This window comes from Cheilinus undulatus, linkage group 1 (assembly GCF_018320785.1).
Source record: "Cheilinus undulatus linkage group 1, ASM1832078v1, whole genome shotgun sequence".
NCBI classification, from domain to species: domain Eukaryota; kingdom Metazoa; phylum Chordata; class Actinopteri; order Labriformes; family Labridae; genus Cheilinus; species Cheilinus undulatus.
The window spans coordinates 45,192,757-45,214,583 of record NC_054865.1 but is presented as its reverse complement, the minus strand read 5'-3'; the positions used below and the strand labels follow the sequence as shown (position 1 = coordinate 45,214,583).

The 21,827-nt window shown below is 39.7% G+C and overlaps 1 protein-coding gene across 1 annotated transcript; it reads right to left on the bottom strand.

Moving 5' to 3' along the window:
• Positions 1-5,085: 5,085 nt before the first annotated feature.
• grpr (gastrin-releasing peptide receptor) lies at positions 5,086-20,677 on the bottom strand. The gene is made up of 4 exons (XM_041792825.1): positions 20,307-20,677; positions 8,492-8,843; positions 5,827-5,940; positions 5,086-5,370 (listed from the first exon to the last, which is right to left on the bottom strand). Exons 1-4 carry the CDS (start codon positions 20,675-20,677, stop codon positions 5,086-5,088), a joined length of 1,122 nt encoding a protein of 373 aa, XP_041648759.1.
• Between the last annotated feature and the right edge of the window lie 1,150 nt (positions 20,678-21,827).

Genomic DNA, 21,827 nt, shown 5'->3' with positions numbered 1-21,827 from the left:
ACCCTGCAAGAAGAAAGAGGCCACCAAGACACCTCTGACTACTCTGAGGGAGTTACAAGCTTCAGCAGCTGATATGGGGGAGACTCTGCATACAACAGCTGTTTCCCAGGTTCTTCACCAGTCAAAGCTTTATGGGAGAGTGGCAAAGAGAAAGCTACTGTTGAAGAAAACTCATATCTCAAACCTTGGCTAGAGTTCACATCACCACAAAAACACCATCCCTGCTATGAAGCACAGTGGTAGCAGCATCGTGCTGTGGGGATGCTTCTTGGCAGCGTTCCCTGGAAGGCAAAATACAGAAAAATCCTAGAGGACAATATTTTTCAGTCTGCAAAAGAACTACGACTCTGGAGAAGATTTATTTTTTAACAAGACATTGACCCGAAGCATACAGCTAAAGCTACACAGAAATGGTCGTCAAAGTTCAGCCCTCAATCCAATAGAGAATTTGTCGCTTGACCTGAAAGGGCTGCTCATGTCTGATTCCCATGCAACCTGACAGAGTTAGAGCAGTTTTGCAGGGAAAAATTGAGTAAAATTGCAGTGTCCAAATGTGCAAACCTGACTGAAACCTATCAACTCAGACTCAGTGCTGGGATTGCAGCCAAAGGTGCGTCTACTAAATACTAACCTGAAGGGGGTGAATATTTATGCTGTCACTTTATTTACTCTAATATTTATATTCAATCAACATTATGTTGTAGAATATATATTCACTTTGACATTAAAGAGTTAAACAGCCATTTATATTGACCATGACTGATTTATAAAATCAGTTGAAAGGTAGAATATTCAAAGGGGTGAATACCTTTAATAAGCACCATATATTGCAGATTTTTAAGATTAAAGATTCTGTCTTGGTAGCCTTGCTTATTTGAGCCACTAAACTTGACATATTTGCAGTTTTGAAAAGTGTTTTATGAAAATATTGGACTAATAATATGGCATGAACCATAGTCCATAATTGTTCTTGCTTTTCTTCACAGAGAAACTGGCTGCAGTGAGAAGACCATATTTGAGGTACTATACTGTCTTCATGTTCATTGGACACTGGCTCAACTATCAAAGATGTCTGCAAGCAAGTGGTGAGTTCACTGACCCCCAGAAGCTTTCATTGCTATATTTAACTTAAATCAAACAAGCTGACAACACAAATAGAATAGCATTTTATGGACAAAAACTGTCATAATTAAGATATCAGCCCTGGTCACAGACTGCATACCATTTAAATATTAGTTTCCTCACCCTAACTACTCTCCAGCTATAGAGTTTTATCAAGCACCTCTGTACGGGCTCTTTTTACTCCAAAACATCCAGATGGCAGCTGCTATTACACTTTATCTGTGGCTTTAAAACAAGCCACCGACTAATGTCTGACATCATGGTGGCTTTGTCTCACTCTGTAAAAACAAAATCATTTAGCAGGTTCAAAGGGTGTCAAATGAGATTGTGTTATTTTGTATTTTGGGTTAACTGGCTCAACCATTTTTTCCTAGAAAATTTAATCAAAATCATTGTTAGAGGAAAATGAGTGACACTTTTAATTAGCTTGTGTCGATAAGGACCTTTACTTAAAGGGGTCTGATTGTTAAAGAAAACAAGGAAACCTACAGAGCATAAGCATGGGGACATCAGGAACATGTAAAAAAAGCTGACTGATGCTATCAAAAACATAACTCACTGCAACAGTATTTGCTCAAGCAGTGGTGGAGTAGCCCATAGCCGTCTTCAGATACCACTAGATGATTTTAAGCCCAGTTTTGGGCCAAATTTAACCCCCTCCCCAACGATCATGGAGCCATGGTCCAATTTGGGGCTTGTCACAGCTATTTGTCTAGATAGTCCCCTTGGTATGTTCGATTATTTTCTTTACTCCGGATCAAGTCAAAGCCTCTCTTTTTTAAGTTTTAAATTGTTTGGCTTTTATGATTCCAGACTGGGCTGCCTCAAATGGAATACCTGCAGTAGCAAATGAGACCCATCGACTGAAAAGCATCACAAACAAGATGTTGCATATTTCTACAGCCACCAAACACAGTAGCTTACATAAACAAAGCTATTCCTAAAACCAAGCGAAATAATAAAAATGGAGTGCAGCTTGTGGAATAAAGGCAACAACACAAGTGTCTTCATAATGTCTCATGCAAGATATACCACAGTAGGGCCAACAGCTTAACATTGATCATCCACTGTGTTTGTTTCTATTTACTGAAGTCACATTTAATCATAAGAGTTTCTGTGAAATCTTGTGTCTGTGGAATCATGACTGTGAAACTATCTGCAGGTCTCACAGTCTGGTACAATTGTCTAGTGCAGGGGTGTCCAAACTGGCCCATGGTCCATTTAAGTTTGCCTGCAGCGACATCCAAAATAAAAAAATCGAATCGTCCCCTCGTTAGAACATGAATCTTGTGCTTGACTGTATTGTACTTCTTAGTTTTGATTCTAGGCGGTGCTGCTGTTTATTCTGTAAACAAACATTTTGACATGAAGATGGTAACACACTTTTTCATGAATTACGCTAAAGGGCAATATAAATGGTAAACACATCCACAACTAGAATAATGATCTCTTGATGCATGATGCCTGGATGAATAAAGACAACAGGATTACTGTAACAAACTGCAGCATGAATTGTTTGCTCCTGTGATTGCACCATCTAAAGATCGGATTTACAAATTCATTGTGAAATCATCTTCAAGCACCAATACTCCTGTAAAGTTTGGCAGCTTTATACAGTTTGACTGAATGTGGGGATGAGCCATCAGCATCTACCCTCAGCAGGGGTGGATCGAGGACTGACCAGCACCCTCTGAAGTCTAACTGGCCACCACAAAATCCTTTATAGTGATTAGCTATTTGCCTTGTCAACCTTTAATGGGAAGCTAAGATGTAGGCTATTTTTTTTATTCTATGACTAAACATGTCTTGACCTACACTGAATTAGTTTCACTAACTTTAATACACTTAGAGATGAGGCATGTCAAAGTGGCCCAGGTGTCCGTATATTTTCAGTATTTAGCCCTCCATCAAATAAGTCTGGACACCCCTGGTCTTGTGTGTGCATTCAGAGGATTAGAATGTAGAAAATCAGTTGAAACTGTCCTTTATGTGTGTTGTCTCCAACATTTTTCAAATGAGTGAAGACTTGAAGGTTGTCTTGTGTATAACTAACCTTGAAAAGCAGATAGATTTGCCACTCCATGTCTGTCATCAGGCAAATCTTGCAAAGCATCAATCTACAACGTTTGTGCCGAAACGGAAATGTTTCTGACCACTCAGCAGCATTTAAGGAGAACAAGGCGATAGCTATGGGCAGGGTTTGTGAGTCAATAACATACCGCCTACAGTGTAGCATTTAGCTTGGTTGTAGCTACAGTATAGCAGCAGTTTTATCAGAACTGGCCCACATGCCTTTATGAAAGAAAGAGCAAATAACAGCTGTGAAATCTTTGTCATGATGAAAAAGGTGTTGCCACTCTTCTGTTGGCCTACAGCTCTCTATGGAGTTTACTGCTTGGTATCAGTGCACCTCGGTAATGGCTATGTCACATGTTTTGTTGCTCTGATTGGCCCGTAAAGATGCAGACAGATCGTTCATCCAATCACCCTCTGAGTGTTTTTTTCAAAGGCTCTGCCCTTTCCCAAATGCCATCTATGGAAGGTTTACCTGATGGATGTGTGAAACAAATCCATCTGGCATGACAGGTTAGAGTACTGGAGCTTGCTCCAACTTTCTGAGTCGAAATTCCAAGTGCAGGGTGCATTTTTGATGAAGTCAGTTCAGAGTTCAGATATTAGATGGAATGCACCATCATATCCGCCTGCACTAGCTCCAGCTGCCCCGGGACAAGTTTCTTCTCTGTTTGCTCTGATAAATCCTGTAAAATGCTCCCAAACTTTTTAAAAATTCCCATTAGTTAAAGATATTAATGCAGTGTAGAAATCAGTGTCGATATCTGCAGAATTGAAGTCAATGACCGAACTTAAAGAGCTAAAGACGATTATATTAGATGTGTTCATTAACCTCAGTAAATTAGATGACTGCATCCTATATGTCATAATGTGATAAAAAGCCACATCAAAAAAGAAAATTCAGTTTCTTGCGAGAAACTCCAATAAAAACAGTTGTTAATATGAGGAATGTTTTTCTATTTGAGGGATATAAAATAGATGTAACAGACTGAATCATAACTTTTTAACTCAAGCACTACTCTGTTTAGATGACTTCTGTTGCAAATATTCATTTTTTTCTTTCCCCCAAACAATAGAAAAGTATTGATAGTTGTATCGATAAGGACTCAGATTGTTAAAGAGTATCAATAAGGGTATCAATGTCAATAAAAACGTATGTTCTTTATCCCTGTTCATGACAGAAAAGATGTTTTCGCTCTTCTCTTGGCCTGCTACCACATGATTTTGCATTGATTTCATTATACTAGAAATCACTGTGTACAATAGCCGCTACCACTGTAGGGATGAGCTTGGATGTAGCTGTTGAAAAGCAGCAGTTTAAACAGACATCAGCCGCATTTCTTTATAAAAACAAGCTCCACTTTTCATGAGCTACGACCGCGCAAGCCTGTACAGCTCAGGGTTAGTACTGGAGCTGAGCATGTCTGCTAACTCATTTTGTCTTTTTGCTCTGATTGGTCTGTCATGAATGCAAAGGACGGATCATTCGTCCAATCACCTTCCTTTCCTTCCTAAATGCTTTGTATGGGAGGTTTCCCAGATAATTTTGAAATATATATTTATGCAGTGGATATATGAAACAGTATATCTGGTGTGTCAGGATTGAACAGATAATGTGGTCTTCATCTGCATCTACCTGAATACCATCAATGAACTGAGGCATGAGTTACTGCTTGAGTAACTCGTGTCTTAGTTGAAGTGTCTGTAAATTTGCTACCAGCATCATCTTATAATTGGACAGTTCAGTGGTTGTTTTGGTGAGAACAGAGCATCTGCTAAGTTGTCAGAGGTCTGGATCCTGCACCAAACTTACAAGAAAAGTGTGGAAAGTGCAGACACTCAAACACACTCATGCTTTTTCTCGCTCTCACACAAACAATCACACTTCTCTTACACACAGTCCTCCTGATCTTCCTCCCATTTGCCGTTCACCGCGCTCAGACTCACCATGGAGTGATTTGTGCTGCGGACAGACGTCACACGGGCGCTATAATGAGCCGGACTCTGCAGGCCGCGTTTAAAGATCTTGTGACAACAACAACACAGCTGCTTGTTGAACTGCTTCTGGAAGCTTTTGCTCAGCAGGTAAAGTGCAAACGGGTTGATGCAGGAGTTGGTGAAAGCCAGGATGCGAGCTACCACGCTGCACACAAAGTGAACCAGGGAGGTGTCAACCTGAGAGAAAGCAATGGGGGGAAAAAAAATGGTATAAATGAAGAGAAACTGAATGTGCAAAGATTAAAGTTATCAAATTGATAGACTGAATGAAAGCACTTTGAACAAACACTAACAAATTGATATTTTTTGCTGTAATAATCATCCTGATGCTTTATCTTCTTTGAAAGCCTTCCGTTTCATGCGCCACACAAAACTATGCAGTATGTTTCACTGAGCAATTACAGACTCTTTTTGCAGAAAGCTTCCTCATTTATTTAATCAGACTCTGCAGACCATCGTTTAATTAATCTTGACCTCATCCTATTATCTGTGCAACCTCAAGTGTTTGAAAAAAATCATCTAATGATTATATTTCTGCCCATATTTCCCTCATTAAAGTCCCCTGTTGGCCAGCAAGCATTTATATAAACAGCACTAATTCCATTCAGAGTATAGAAGAGCGTGTTTAGTTACCTGAGAGTAGTGGTAGGAGCGGTACAAGTAGATGACATGACTAGGAAGCCAGCATATTGCAAAGAGACCCACAAACACCAGAACTGTCTTGGCCAAGCGCTTTCTTGATTCAACCTGTTGGTTGAAGAAAAAAGACCTTGTGATTTATATTTGTGTTTATGGTGTAAGAAGTAATCAAAGCATGGTTCTTTATAAGCATCCTACTTCATAGAAAACAACCAAAACAAATGGGAAATTTATGCAGATTCTGGTCTTTAAGTGTTGTGATTCAAAGCCTTTGGAATTTTAGCTTTATATTTAACAAAATAAATTACACTTTTATTATTATTACATCAATAACTACATTTTAAAAGTATGACTTTATGTCAATGAAGATGAAAAATCTTTTAACAAAACAATGCTTTATCACTCAACATGTCTATTTTTGACTCGCTCTTACCCTTATTACCCTTGTAAAGGGACCATGTACAACAATAAACATAAATGTTGCCATTTGATGCATTGTACCAGAGTTAGCTTAAAGCTAATTTACATCTGCAGTCCCTCAGACTGATTGTTGCTCAGAATGATTGTTGCATATTAAGTAGTTAAAAAGAGGGGTTGGATTCAGAAGAAGCATATTTCAAAGACCTGTTAGCTAAAATTGTTTATTTATGTTTATTTGTAAGGCACAGATACAATATACAGTGCCTATAAAACATATAGGCCTCCTCACATGTTTTACCCTTTTATTGGTTTTATAAATCAGTCATGGTCAATGCAATTTTTCTTTTCTCTGGAAACTTTTTAAATCAGAATTAGTGATAATAACACTTTGGGAGTTAAAATCAACTCCCATCTGTTTAACCCTGAAATTTCAACTCTCCAATTCTTGCTGTGTGGCAAAGAGAAAGTCACTGTTGAAAACTCCAGATGAAATCTGGACTAGAATTATAGGACTGGACTAGGCATGTAGGAGATATTAGTTGATATTAGTTTTTCATTCTGGATGTCATTATCACAATATGACAAATTATTACTGCACACCACATATTTTTCCTTTGTTGTTCAGGCCTAACATTAGAATAGGTTCAAAGCCCAAAATAATTAAATGATGAATTAAAGATTCAAGTCTTAATTGCCAATTTTTCAATCTATAGAAACTCACTGCTTTTAATTGGAATAACTGTTTGCACTTGTTTAAATGAAGCAGACTGTGTATTTCTTGCAAATCCCTTTTTTACCAATATTTGTTCAGCCCTATTACAGCAACAACAGAGCATTATAAGCACAGAAAACAGACAAATAAAGCCATTAAAATATCCAAACCTAGGAAAAACATCCCGACATTTAAGTTAAGAAAATAAAAAGTAGAATCAAATAAAGTGTAAAATAGCGTTGAGATGTACTCATTAAGTCAACTTAGAATATTGAAGTCTGAATATTTTTTAAAATCCATAAAAAAGGATGTAAATATGACAAAATTAAATGTCTCCAAGTAAAGCAGAAAATAAAAATACTTTAAAACTAGGATTTTTAACAGTTAGAGCTGAAGACACTAGATGTTTCTAAACACTGTGTGCATGAGAAAGGTCGAATTTTGATCGACATCTTCTTGGCTTTTCAAATCATTAGAGTAACAGATAATGGACGCAGTAGCCTGTGTATCCGAGGCCTGTGTTTCAGAATCAGACGTCGTAGCAGAGGCTGAGTTATCTGAATGGTTCTCATTTCAATAGGTCAGTGAAAGACAAGTTTAATGAAATTCTTCTCTATCCATGTGATTCCTGAGTAGCAAAGACCTGCTGTCTGCAGAAATACAACAAGTCACATACACACCCCATGTTATAAGACTGTTAGTTGAAATAAACATGCATCCTTGTTAAAGAAAGGGATTTTTGCTGCAATGGTTGATGCTTTAAGGATACAAACTGTACAAGTGGTTTATATTTTTCAGAACTTGTCTGCTGTGGTTTTAAAAATGATACAAGCCAGACCGGGAATCAGAAATGCTATCAAAAACTTTAAGGGAAATCTGCCAAATTTTATTCAATCTGGCTTGTACCATTTTTATATACCTATACTATATGGACAAAAGTATTCAACCACCTGACTATTACACAAACAGGGACTGTAATAACATTGGATTTCAATACATGCACTTTAATATGGAGTTGGACCCCACTGTGCAGATAACAACCAAAACTCTTCTTGGCTTCCCACAAGATTTTGTAGGATTTTGTGTGATTTTTTTCCCATTCATTCTGTAGAGCATTTATGATGTTGGACAAGCAGGCCTGGCTCACAATCTCTGTTCCAGTTCACCCTAAAGGTGCTCAATGGGGTTGAGGTCAGGTCCTCTGTGCAGTCCAGTCAAGTTCTTCCACAGTGAACTCATCAAACCATGTCTTTATAGTCCTTGGTTTATGCACAGGGTCAGAGTCATGTTGAAATAGAAGAGTCCTCCCCAAACTGTTGCCACCACATTGGAAGCATAGCATGGTTCAAAATATTTTGGTATGCTGATGCATTAAGATTGCCCTTCACTGGAGATAAGGGGCCTAGCCTAAACCCCGCAAAACAGCCCCATACCATCATCCCCCCTCCACCAAACTTCACAGTTCTTTTCTAATTTCTTCTCATTCTACCTCAGTAAGGCTTTGTTATTTGCTGTTTGGGCACTTACCTGTTGCCTTGCATGCACATTACCCTCCACAGGCAGGTTAGAGGCGCTCCTCATCAGGCTGTGGGCGATAAAGGTGTAGTACACTGATATGACCAGAAGAGGAATAATGTAGAAAATCAGGAAAGAGGCCATGGAGTGGATCTTAGGGTGCAGATCACCAGCATGAGGGTAAGGGGCGCAAGTGACAAAACTCTCATTGGTGGAGGTAAGGTTGAAGGTGTGGAGGTCAGAGAAGACAGCCTCTGGGATAGCCAGGACCAGGGAGAAGAGCCAGATGAGTGCTGCCTGCAGGACAATGCTGGTTGTGGTTCTTGATGTTTGGATGTCCAAAGGCTTAACAATGGCCCTGTACCTGGAGATAGATAGATATAGATTAACAGAGTACACAACTAATGGGAGAAATCCACTCTCTACCCTTTTCAGACTCTGCTATAAAAAGTCGTCCCAATCCAACACAAGTGGATAACACTTAAACCTGCTGTTATGGGTTTTCTTTGCCACTTCAGTTATTGGTGTACACATCCAGCAGATATGCAGCATTATTTATGTGCTATTTCTTGGCACCCAAGTTTACCCGATTTTTTTGCCTCCACATCGGTGAATGCTTTGGCCAGGAGCATTATGTTTTTGTGTTCTAAGTCCATATGTCTATCTGTCCTGGCCATTGTTGTGAACACAGTATCTCAAAAGTACGTTGAGGGATTTCCTTCAAACTGCAAAATGTCAAGTCTGCCTCAAGGATGGTCTGATCAGTTTTGAGGTCAAAGGTCAAGATCACTGGGGTCCATGGTCGTTCCTTGTGAACGTGATACCAGTAATGCTTAGAGGAATTTTCTCCAAAATTTGCACAAAGGTTGTCTTTGCCCCTAGGGTGAATAGGTTAGATTTTAGAGGTCAGAGGTCAAGGTCATTAAGCCTAATTTTTGTCTTTTGCTTGTGAATGCAAGAAACCTTGGAGGGATTTTCTTTTGACTTTGCAGAAATGTCAAATCCAACTCAAGCATGAACTGATTAGATTATGGAGGCCACTGGTCAAGGTCATGACCTTAAATCTTGTGCACACAGTAATTCAAGACTGCATTGAGGGATATTTGTCAAATTTTGCACAAACTAAGGCCAAACGATTACAAATTTTAATGGTTAATCATCTCAAAATTTCTGTGGTTAATTGCAATTAAGCTCCCTTTTTTGTTGCATTTTGAAATTCCACTATTTTTCATTAAAAACTATTTTTATTTAATTTTGATTATTTGGATAATCTTAAATTAAGAGCAAATTACTTCCTGTTTGTATACAAACATGCATTTATTTAAAATGAAAATAAGGAGCCTCAGGCTGATCAAAGATTATGGCTTGAACTTAACCATGGAAAAGGAACATGTTATTGATTTTGAAGGAAATAAAGGACAAGGAAATTTTTAATTTTTTTATAACTTAAGGTGTAAATGATTTTAACTTGTATGCTGAGCTCTCTGTGAGTTTTTTAAAATTGATATAAGACATTTATGCTGCCAGTGTCCTTACTTTCACCACTGCAGCTGCAGTGGTGCAGAAGTAGGTCACCTGTTTTTTCAGAATGTTCGTTCACATTCAGTTTTATCAATCTTATTTCTATGTTGCCAGAGTTCTTCGATTGCTTCACTTGTATGTGTTGAAAGCAGGAGTTATTTATTCTAAAAATAAACCATTTGAATAGTGTAGTTGAGACAGAACTGGATGTTCTGCTCAGTTAAATTTCTTACCTTCAAAGACATGAAATGTTTGTAAGTGTTGCAGCTCAGTAGTCATGAATGGGCAGGCAAACTACTCTGAGCAATCATAAAAACAGAAATTATAGGTGATTACATGAACCTCCAAGCTAAACATTAGTGTTCACATCCAAGTAGATTCCATATTTTGAACACTTTTTTAAATGGCAAAAGAAAATGCAAGCTTATGGACTTGAGCTTGTACAGCACTTTTCTACTCATCTAACAAATCAACACTGCAGGTCACACCTACCCTTTCACACCCATTCAATCACACATTCATTCACTGATGACTGAGGTTGCTATGGAGAATTTGCCATCAGTACTGGCTAATCCCATTTGTACGCTTCCATATCCATACTGGGTAGAGCATACTGGGGTCAAGTGTCTTGCCCAAGGACACATCAACATGTAACTGCAGGAGCTGGGGATCGAACAACCTTCTGACTGTGAGACGACGACTCTACCTACTTAGTCACAGTTGCCCCATGTCATCATTGTTTCAAAAACTACCAATTGTTATTTTTTTATTCCAAATTAGCATTGTTTCCAGTCTTTTTTCAAAGCACATAAAAAACTGGTAGATGGAAGCCCTAGCTGTGTGTTTGTGAAGAATAGAAATTGTACTTCCCTCAATAACAAAACAGGTTGACTGATTATTCTCCAGCAATATTGTAGTTTGATCCAACCATAAGTGAGAAATACTTTGATTCAAAAATGCGTCTAGCGTTACTTTGACAAACTACCTAGAAATTTTCAGCACTGTGTGATGCACACAAAGGAAATTTCCTCTATGAGTTTCATGCTTAAGCTCAGATTTTATTGGCTGTCTTCAGATTCCATCCACAGAATCTGGTCCACTTTAATGATCAATTTGATGGACAACGACAATTGATAGAATTCAAATTATGATGCCTAGCATTAGGGCCTCGATTGGTCATCAGTTGAGGACCACCCATCCTGGATGTTTTGCTCCTTCAACCCCGATACATCTCCCAGACGCAGTGTGGTTGCAGGAACCTCTCCTTGCCCCCTTGCTGATGCCCTAGGTGTTAGCTATGTGCTCCCTGGAAAGCCAAAGCATGCTGCTTGGTTAGCCCAGGGAGCATCTTTTCAGCAGAGACTTCTCTGCCAAGTAAAACTTTACATTTTGCAATAAATAGGTAATCAATTACTTCATGTGCATGGTTTTGCATAATGTAGATGCCTGTACACAGAAAGCAACCCTTCTTCAAGTACCAGCTCATAAGGACAGACAATGAAGGGCTATAAAGAGGTATAGACATGCACAGTATTTCAGAGCCTGGGTTGAAAATGTACTCTCTAGGTGAGTTATTTTTAAACCATGCAAAGAAACCCCACAACTTTTAAAGTGCAGAATAGATTAAATAATTTAAAATGATAAAATCTGTTCCCCATTGTTTAATTCTTGGCCCACTACTATTAACTTTTAACTACTGCAACCACTACTATCACTTTTATGTGATCTTGCAAAACTGATGGATTGGCCTGATTCCATGTCTGGTGTCAGATGAATTCTTCTTGCAAAGCTTCAAGCTGAAATGCTTGTTCCTTGTCAGAAAATGGCCGGACTAATCAGCTTCATTAGAAAGAGGCAGAGGCTACGGCATGGTTCAGTTGTACTGCAGAACAGTCGACAATGACTGTGAGGAGATTACCTTGGATGCAGCCATAGCAGCTTTTTTTCAAAACTGGACACAAAGAATTCCACTGAAAACTTTTGTAGGTGGAAAAGATGTTTTGGCTCTTCTCCCAGCTGGATTTGGCAAGAGTTTGATTTACCACCTGGCTCCACTGATAGCAACAACAACTACCTGCCAAGCTCGGGTTATGGCGTTTTCTCCTTTGGGTGGCATTTGACAACTATGTCATATGATCAGTCACCCTCTGAAATTTGTTTGAAAGGTTCTGCCTTCCCAAGCACTGTGTGGAGATGGATATGAAGTACATCCCATGCCATGGATTGAAGCTGCCTGACTCAGAGGGGTTGTTTAGTCCTAACTGCCACGAAATATTCAGAAATCGAGTGTATAGCATTTGTTCAGGCAGGCCACGAAGTCAAGCACTGCCATATTTGGGATCAGTTGATCTCACACAGGCCCTCATCAGCTAAAGGCCAGCTGATATGCTCGAAGCACCCTATTGGCTAATCACACTCGGGCTGCCTTATTTAGACTGCTCTTGTCTGCAAGCTGCTCTCACAACCAACCTCCACCCCAGCTCCTCCTTCATTCTGTTTCTGACTAAATCCATGTCATTCTGCTGTCACTGATGCCAGCTCTGCTCTGGGTTTTGCTGCATCTCTCCCTGCCTTAGGCTTTCCTCATCGGCATAGGCAGAGCAGGAACATGTGCTGTTCTGCTTACTAATTTCCATGTAGGTTCATGGAAGGGCAGGGGGATCCCAGGTCAGCCACACCAATAAACATAAATTACAGCATAATTGCTAATTAATAACTGCTAATAAAGAAATATTCATAGCTGCAAATCACCAGTTTCATGAAAAAATAGGTCCTGACTGAACTACAGTTAACAGAACTACACCCTCTTTAAGTTGCAGCTTGGTGTCACATAAATGAAGCTGCTCTGATTCTCCCAAAAGGAAATTTTCACAAAGACACATTACTTCTTAACATAATTCCTCTATTTTAGAGCAAAAGAATAAAAGTAAAAGAATAATAGTAAACCAAGCCATGCAGAATTTGAGGCATATGTCACATGTTTCTCTGTCACCCTCCTCAGTATGCTGCCAGCTTGAGATGCAAACTAAAGACTGTATTGACAGGATTAACAAGTATTTTCTGATGCAGGAACACTTGCCAGCTCTCACCTCTGATGCGGCTCTCACCTCTCATGCATCAACACCTTGAGCCTTGCAATAAAGATTGACCAGCAGGTACAAAGAAGCCTTCCAATATAATAGAAGTTCAACTTCCAAGCCTGATAGTGCACTTCTCCTTCCCCTTATTTTTTGCAGTGAAGCTAGTTGTAACTGAGCAATTAGTTGCCCCATCAAAGTTAATAACTTGTGAAAAACCTTTTCTAAAAGAGGAAGTGTATACTCTTCTTCAAGCCTGAAAGGCAGAGAGAGCCAATTTTGCCATGCTTTCCGCTTTTTTCCTACTTTAGTACTCAACCCATTAATGCTGCAAGGTTATTTTTTGTGTAAATAAGAGCAGAGATATGTCCAGATTGTAGGATATCTGAAAATCTGACACTTGAATGTATCGTCGCCCATAAAAATTTAAGATCATGGGAGATGATAGTTAAAGGATTTTCTCTCACTTAATATAAAATCTCCATGGTTGTCAGTCAAATGGTGTGAGGTTTACTACAGTGGTGGAACAAGTAGTTAGTCATCTATAACCTTGGGGCTCTGAGAAGAAATAAAAAAAAAAAAACACCCACCCTGACATGCTGCCATTTCTTCACCTTGAAATCTGAATCCTTGAATTAGAATTGGGAGTTGTTCTTCAGGGGGACATGTTGACAATAACAAACCAACACTTTTTTATGCCAAGCTTGACTCTTCAAGTAAGACAAGTGAACCGCTCAAAGCTATGATTAATAAACATAAACCAGAGCTAGCAGCTGGCTAACAAGGAATGAAAACAAGAGGGAGAAGCTAGCTGCTGCCAAAGGTTACTAAAGTATAGCGGGAAAGGCGGTTCATGTGTTCAGAAGAGGGGTTGATGGCCCTCGCTTGTGGGTTAAATGAGAAAAGGATGCTGTCCAGGTTGAACTGAAGGGCTCTTCTTCCTTACAAGACGTGCCACTGAATAGAAGGAGCATCTTCTACAAAGACCCATAGCCTAAAGGTGGTTGACTGAGAGTCACAGAGGATATCTTCTTCCAGTGGACATCAACCAGATTAACTCACTGAGTTGACATGAGCGGAAAGGGGAGGGAGGGGATCTTACTGGACTACTTACAAGCAGAATGGTCACCAACCATTTTCAACTGAAAATCCCCTACAATGTCAACAGAGAAATCTAGATTTACAGATAAGGACAAACATTATTAGCCCTGTATGAAAATTACATTTTAAAGGTCCCATATTTCACCCCTTTAAGACAAGTTTATATTGGTCTCAGAGGTCCCCAAAACATGCCTGTGAAGTTTGTTGCAAAAAACACACTGCAGTACTGGATTTTTGCATGTCTAAAACCCCTCTGTTTCAAACCTGTTAACCCTCTCAAGAAATGGGTGTGGCTTAATGGATGCGACTCTCCTGGAGGGTGGAACTTTCTTCCGAGCGGGGAGGGCCAACCGAACCTGTGGGCGGTGCTAACTCCCCACATGACATCATGAGGGGAAAATCTAAGAACAGCTTGTTTCAGCACACAATCTCTGAATGGTGCAGAGGTGGGAGGTGTTCTGATTCTTGGGGGGAAATGTGGACGGGCCAGGGGTACATATTTCTGTTAGAAAAGCCTGAAAAAGTATATTTTGCATGGTGGTAAAGTGCCTGACCTGATTTTCACATTTGCACTAATTAAATGTATTTGGTGTTCTCAAATAATGTTAGAAAGCTCTCTGTGGTAAAATTCCTCACCTCACATGCATGGCTCAACAAATGAATGTAATCTTAAATAATCATATCTATGTAAATCCACCAATATCTTGCATATTTTATTTTTTTATGTCTAGTCGGCATAATTTCACCTTTTGCACAAACTAGAACCATACTATCAATGTTGTGGACTTGTATAAACTAAAAAAAACAACAACAAGAGCTCCTATTTCATAATACTTTTATTAAGTTTTATTTTGTTTTTATACTTAAAGAGGCTATATGTGACTTTCAGAGAAAAATCAGTGTAGTGACACCACCGGCCATTAGGCAAACTACAACAGTATTGTGCCGTTTGCCCACGACGGTGCTCCTTGCGCATGAATGAGCCTCCGGTTTATCAGCTGATAGACACGCAGAACAAGGTGATTAATTGGCACCATGTACGAAGTGAAGTAACAAAATAAAGCTAAATGAGTAACATGACGTTAGTGTTGTTTGGATAGCATCTTCATAAGCAAGCTAACGTAACTTAGCACACATCTTATAGAACATAAAACACTACATTATATTTCATGGTCCGAAGTCATGCCTACCTTTTTAACAGAAACACGACCATCTCTGGATCGGTATTTATCCCAAGCACAGAGCAAAGCTCCCTCCATTTCTCAGATGCTCCACTTATATTTACCCTCGATTTCCCCCGCCAGTCAAGCTCTCGTTTAGCTTGACGGGCTTTAGCAGATAAAACTATCTTGGTTTTGTTATGTTTACGCTGAGTTTGTGTGGATGTTTAGGTTACGCTAGCCAGTCGTTTACTTGCAGAGGCAGCCTTCTCCATTGCCATTTCTTTCCATTCTACACACCGTAGCCAGGTATAAACAGAGCAGGGGGGTGGGTGTACTACGTAGCACCCAACGCCACATCCGTTGAGATTTTCGCGGAAAATTCAGCCTCAGTTTTTTACAGATAAATGACTCAACAGGCTTAAGGAAGAAATAAAGAGCCTCGTTCTTCACATCGGGATAAAGTGCGTACCAATATATACTCAAAAATGGGAAGTGTGAAGCAAACTTATGGCCCCTTTAATGGTCAATTCCTGTACATTGAGAGCAAAGCTGACTGAAGTCAAATTCCTTGTTGCATAAGAATATTTGGCCCATAAAGCTGATTCTGATTTTGATTCTTATCATGTGTACACATATTTGAGTCACTGTCATGTATAACACCGTCTGCTGGGGGGTTGGAAACTGACACCCTCTCCAGGCCAGTGGCATGCTCCCACTGGTGGAGAACTACTCTAATACCACTTTCCCACTAAAATTAGTGTGTAAAAGCAGGTTTTTTAAATGTGAGTAAACCTGCTAACAATCGGCAAGTGACTCCTTTCCCATTGCCAGCAGACCCGGGTCTGATCACCAGCAGTAGAGCTGCATGGTTGTTGTTTTTTTTCCTTTGGTGCGTCAAGCTGATGTCATCACGTTGGTTTTTGTGTAATAACAAACAAAAAAGAGGATCGATGTGATCATTTCCAAGAGGCAAATAAATAAATATATGAAAGGTTAATAGATTATATCATTTGAAAAGGATCTCTCTTTCCAGCTGCGCATGGACAGGATGCATGGTGCTTTATGGGATAATCTACGAAATTTTAACAGGCTGAATGAGCTAAATCTGTCCTTAGGAAAAAACAAATTCTCAGCGGATATGTTCATTATGACATGGGCATTTTTGTGTTTTTATGTGCCGTTAAACTGCGCTGCCGTGCTGCGAAACTTCTGCCTTTAAACTCCTGCCTCCTCCAGCACATCAGGCTTAAATGCGCAGCAGACAGAATAAAGGTTCTGTGCAATAACAACAACAACAACAAAAAGGATCTATGAGATCACAACAGGCAAGTAATATAAAAAAAAATAAAAGGTTAATAGATTATATCGTTTGAAAGGGCTTTCTTTCCAGCTGCGCATGGACAGGACGCACTGCGCTTTGTAAGATAGGCAGGAGAAATTAAAGGCTGTCTGCGCTAAATCTGTCCGAGGAAAAAAAAAAAATTTTCTCAGCAGATATTTTCATTATAGCAAGACTGATCTAGCAAAGCATTTTGGTATTCATATGAGCCGTGAAATTACACAGCTGCACGATGTTGATGCCAAGGAGGACTAACCACTCTCATGCACCCGCATGTGAAATAAAGACGTGATCATGACGACAACAAAACACAGAAACAGTGAATGTGCAGTACTTCCCCTCTTTAAGAGACAGATTTATTGTGCTCTAACTTAGATAAATCTCTTTAAAGTGAGTGACTGTGAGAGTCCTTGCCACACTTACTCAACATTTTAGCTATGTTGTTGTATATAGTTGTGTCTCGCACAGTCCCGGCGACCTGGTGCCGAATCTCCTCTTCTCCACAGATGAATAGAAGCTCTCTGATCTCGCTGTCTTGCTGGTGCTGTGCCATCTTGCAAATATAAATCTCACGCGCTGAGTCCAAAAACCAACAATGCTCGTCCCAGCTGCTGGTGTGTTTTTGTTGCCCCAAGTTACGGGCGTGATATTATGACGTAGGCACATTATGCCATAGTCATACCGTGTTCACCCGGGTGTGACGTTCCCACTGGAGCTGATCGGAGGCGAGCCGATAAAAACCTGTGTCCATTGCAGGGTCAGTCGACGTGGGTCTGAATGCCGATTAGAGCCTTTCCCACTGCCGCCAGGAGCTGATTGTTAGCGTGTTAAAACGGGTTTTTCTGGCAGTGGGAAAGGGATATACAAGAACTGCTGCTTTGTAGTTTCTGTTTGTTTGGCTCCTTGATGAAAGCCTGAATGTGTCAAAGTGTGAGTTTAAGGTCTACATGGCTGTGCTGTAAAAATTAAGGCTTTTTAATTGTTTGAAGAGTGTCCCTTTAAGTTTTGAACCTTGTTAATTAAATGAGCAAAAGAATCCCATTTAAAAGAGAACCTCAAACATGCACTCCTTTTAGTATTTTTAATTCATTTTTCAAGTAATATAATAACTTTTTGAGTAATATAATTTAATTTTGCCCACATTTAGTGTAGTATGTAAGGGATAAAAGAGAACAAAATTAAATGCTTAGTTGTAGGATTTCATTTTTAATTTTGTTGTCATTGAAGGTTATGTTCATATGTTGGTACAAACCTGAGAATTTCTGCAAGTAATTAATTAATTAAAACCCTTTTATTTGAAACGATAAAAGTCTAAATGACTTTGAACAACTTACAGTAGCTGAATATGAAACAAAGCTCATGGACAGTTGAAGCATTGTTTTAAATACAATCCCAGGATAAGACTGGAGCAATAAATGCAAAAATGAAACTGTTTCAACAGTTGATCTCGTCATAGTTAAAACTAAAGAGGTGAAGGAAAACATGTCAGATCTAATACACATCTAGTGTTAAAGATGAACTCAAAATGTCTTGAAGATCTACCAGTAGATAGATGTCTACAGGCTGCTGGCACTTGCAGAAATTAATTTATCAAAATAAAAACTGTATTTACTCTTTGCCATTAACTATTGTGTGTACCAGTTAGATTAAAAACAACGTTATTAATCCTTCCAGGGGGCATTTGCGTTGATCATCCTGTACATAACAGACGTGAATAAAACCAAGAAGAATAAAGTTAGATATGACAGTGAAAAAAGTGATCTTAACCAAATGAATACCATGCTCTCCCTGTCAGGGGTGACCCTCTTTTCTCTCTCGAATCACTACTTTTGTAGGCTGTCTTTAAAAAAAAAAAAAAAAAAACAACAACAACAACTTTAATGTCACATTTAGCACAGTGCCTTTCTATATTGATCGGAGCAAACATTTGGGCACTTTTCTTAAATGATTCCAGCCCCACTCTTTTCTGGGTGAGACATCCACCACTAACCACTCACAGACAGCATTTGGGAAAGGGCAGAGCCTTTGAAAGAAAAACTTGGAGGGTGATTGGATGAACGTTCTGTCTGTCACATCTGTTTGGGCCAATCAGAGCAACAAAACACGTGAAGGAGCCACTAACAAGCTGCGCCTGCGCCCCTACTGAAGGAGTAAACTCCATAAAGAACTGCATAACATGAACCATGGTGACTGTAGACTTGTCAGAACATGACTGATCTGGATCACCGTCTGGATCCAGGGATTTTTTTAAAGGATTCTGCACTTAGTAGATAGGGCTTATGGCGGAGGTCTGTGCTCTCCGAGTGCTTTTCCAAGATTTTGCCACCATTTTTTTTCCAGACACCTAGTCGCGACCCACTAAAAACTGCTCCGCAACCCACTTTTAGGTCCCGACCCACCAGCTTAGAACCACTGCACCAGATGATACTTTACTGAGTTCTTTCAATTTGAAGGACAAACTGGGATGCACTTTATCACATTTTGTCCACTCTTGCAGCACACTAAAGGGTACTTGATCACATTCTGTCCCCTTTTTGGGCAAATTCATCAGCCCCCCACCACCACCACTGAGTCCACTAGTGGTCTGACCTAATCATCTTCAGTATGCATAGAGAAGTGTCTACACAAAGCTGATATCAATCGCAGTACCCTTAACAAATACAAATTCCTTTAAATGCCTTGTATTACAGGTCCATAGAAATTGTGGCTTTCATTCTGAAGGAGTTATACTGTTTGTGCCAATCTTTTTTGATACTTTTTATTAGTTCAAGATTTGTAAAATATACTAATACAGACAGAGGAAGCAGGTGAAAGTCAAAAATTATTATATGAGAACAGTTTTTTTTCTTTTTTTAACAATAACAGACAGTGGACTTGAACAATAAATTGCTTTAAAACAGTTTGAACATGAAAATCAACACAGGAACAAAGTATTCCTCTGGATTAAAGTGAAAAATTATCCTCGGGTAACATTAAATTTCACTCAGAAACACCCAGTCATTTATAAAGGAAACATGTTTGATTTTTCTTTAAGGGATTTGTGTACAGCATGGATAATGGAGGCAGACTAATCTGTTTTTTCTCATGGTTTCCAAGAGATTGTTGCCGTTCTTATTCTGAAAATCATAATCCGGATTCATTTTCACCTTCACATAAACATTACAGACCCTGAAGGAGCCTCTTCGCTGCTCCACGCGACCTGCAGATGATTCAAACCTTTTCAAATCATGCGTTTCATCCGGATTGGCAGGGATTTTTTATCTCCTCTCGTGCAGGCAAAAGTCACATTATTGTGATTTGACAGAGGCAGCTCTGATCATTTTTCACAGAAATGTATTAAAGATGGATTCAGAAGCAACAGGTTGTGTTTATGGTTTTATACGTGTCAGCTTTAAATGGCAGCACAAAGCTCTGTGCTGCGTAAAGCAGCCCTGATCACTATTTGCTTTCCATCATGATAAAGAGAAAGTTTTAACTTCGTCTATAGCATGTAACTCATCCTATAATCACTAAAAATATAAGCTGGTACTCCGTCTTTACTATAAATACCATCAAGTCGATGGAAGAGCATGAATGATGCTGAGTATAGGGTGAATAAAAATAGAAGAAGAAAATCCCTGTCCTACCTGTCAGCAGAGAGGGCAGTGAGCGTGAACACTGACACCCCAACAGAAGTGAGCTGAATGAAGGGGATGACTTTACAGCCCACCCTCCCGAACAGCCACTCTTCTGACAGGTAGCGGCTGGCGTCCACCGGAGCGCAGGTCACCAGCAGTAAAACGTCCCCCAGAGCCAGACTGGACATGAACAGATTTGGCACATTGCGGATGGATTTGGCCGAACAAAACGTCCTGATGAGTGTAATGTTACCAATAAGTCCGAATACGCTGATCACACCGTAAATTGCAGCGATGGCAACGCCGGTGAACCACATCATCCCTGCCGAGCTTTGGAGAGCAGTGACGCAGCGCGACGCGTTTGGGCACAGATGCTCCATCTCCTCCACGGTCAAAGAAAGCATCCACTCAGCATGGCTGTTCGTTTTCACCACATATAACAGGGGAAATAGGTTTCTCAGAGGTGTAGAGTGGTGACAATTTAATTTCCAACGTTAGGGATTGTTTTTTTCTGGCAGAGAGAAGGGGTCATAGGGACCCTGAGTGAGCTTAATAAAAAAACAGAAAACACAGATAATAATTTCTTTTATTGGATGATTTCACACAAGCAGGAAAAGACCCTGACTTTAGTTTTTAAAAGCTGGTTCAAGACAACTGGTGTAAAATAAGGAAATACAGGCAGAATGAGAGACACAAATTATAAAACAATTAAAAAAAACTGTTCTGTGTTCTCAGGGAACAATGGCGCCAAAGAGCAGTTTTGTTTTTATGATAATTCTTGGATTTCAAAGTTCAGTAGCCTACTAGGTGTGATTTGAAAGAAACAATGGCAAATATGCCAATATCCAGGGGTGATATATGAATTAAAACTCAGCTGCTCAAGACAGGTTGACATGTGTGCTACTGTTCATTAGCCACAGCCTCCAAAACACTACAGTCACTGAACAGGTTATATTTTCATAGCACAGCATATCATTCATTAACCTGACACCCCCCCCCAAAAAAACAAAAAAAAAACTAGAATGGCCATCTGAGGCGGCAGACCCATGTCGAAGCAGCGCCACCGAGGAAGTCACACTCCCATTGATTACTATGGTGTTCAAAATTCGACGTCCGAGAAAAACCGAACGGGTTCATGGATCATCACCAAAATGTCATTGATTCTTCTCTGCCACCATCCCAATATTCCCTGAAAGTTTGGTGAAGATCCGACTTTCCGTTGTCAAGTTATCTTGTACACATACAAACAAACAAAGAAAGATAGAAAGATACAGAATCCTTTACATAACCCCCTGCCGATTTCATGAGTGTGGGTAAAAACCTTCAATACTAAGCGCTTTGGAAAGGGCAGAGGATTTGAAAAAAACTCAGAGTGTGATTGAATGAACATTCTGTCACATTTTTACGGGCCAATCAGAGCAACAACACACGTGACGTAGCCGTGACAGAGGTGCGCGTGCGCAGCTACCGAGGAATAACACAAACCATGGTGACTGTAGACATGTCAGTGCACGACTTTTGTTGTTTTTG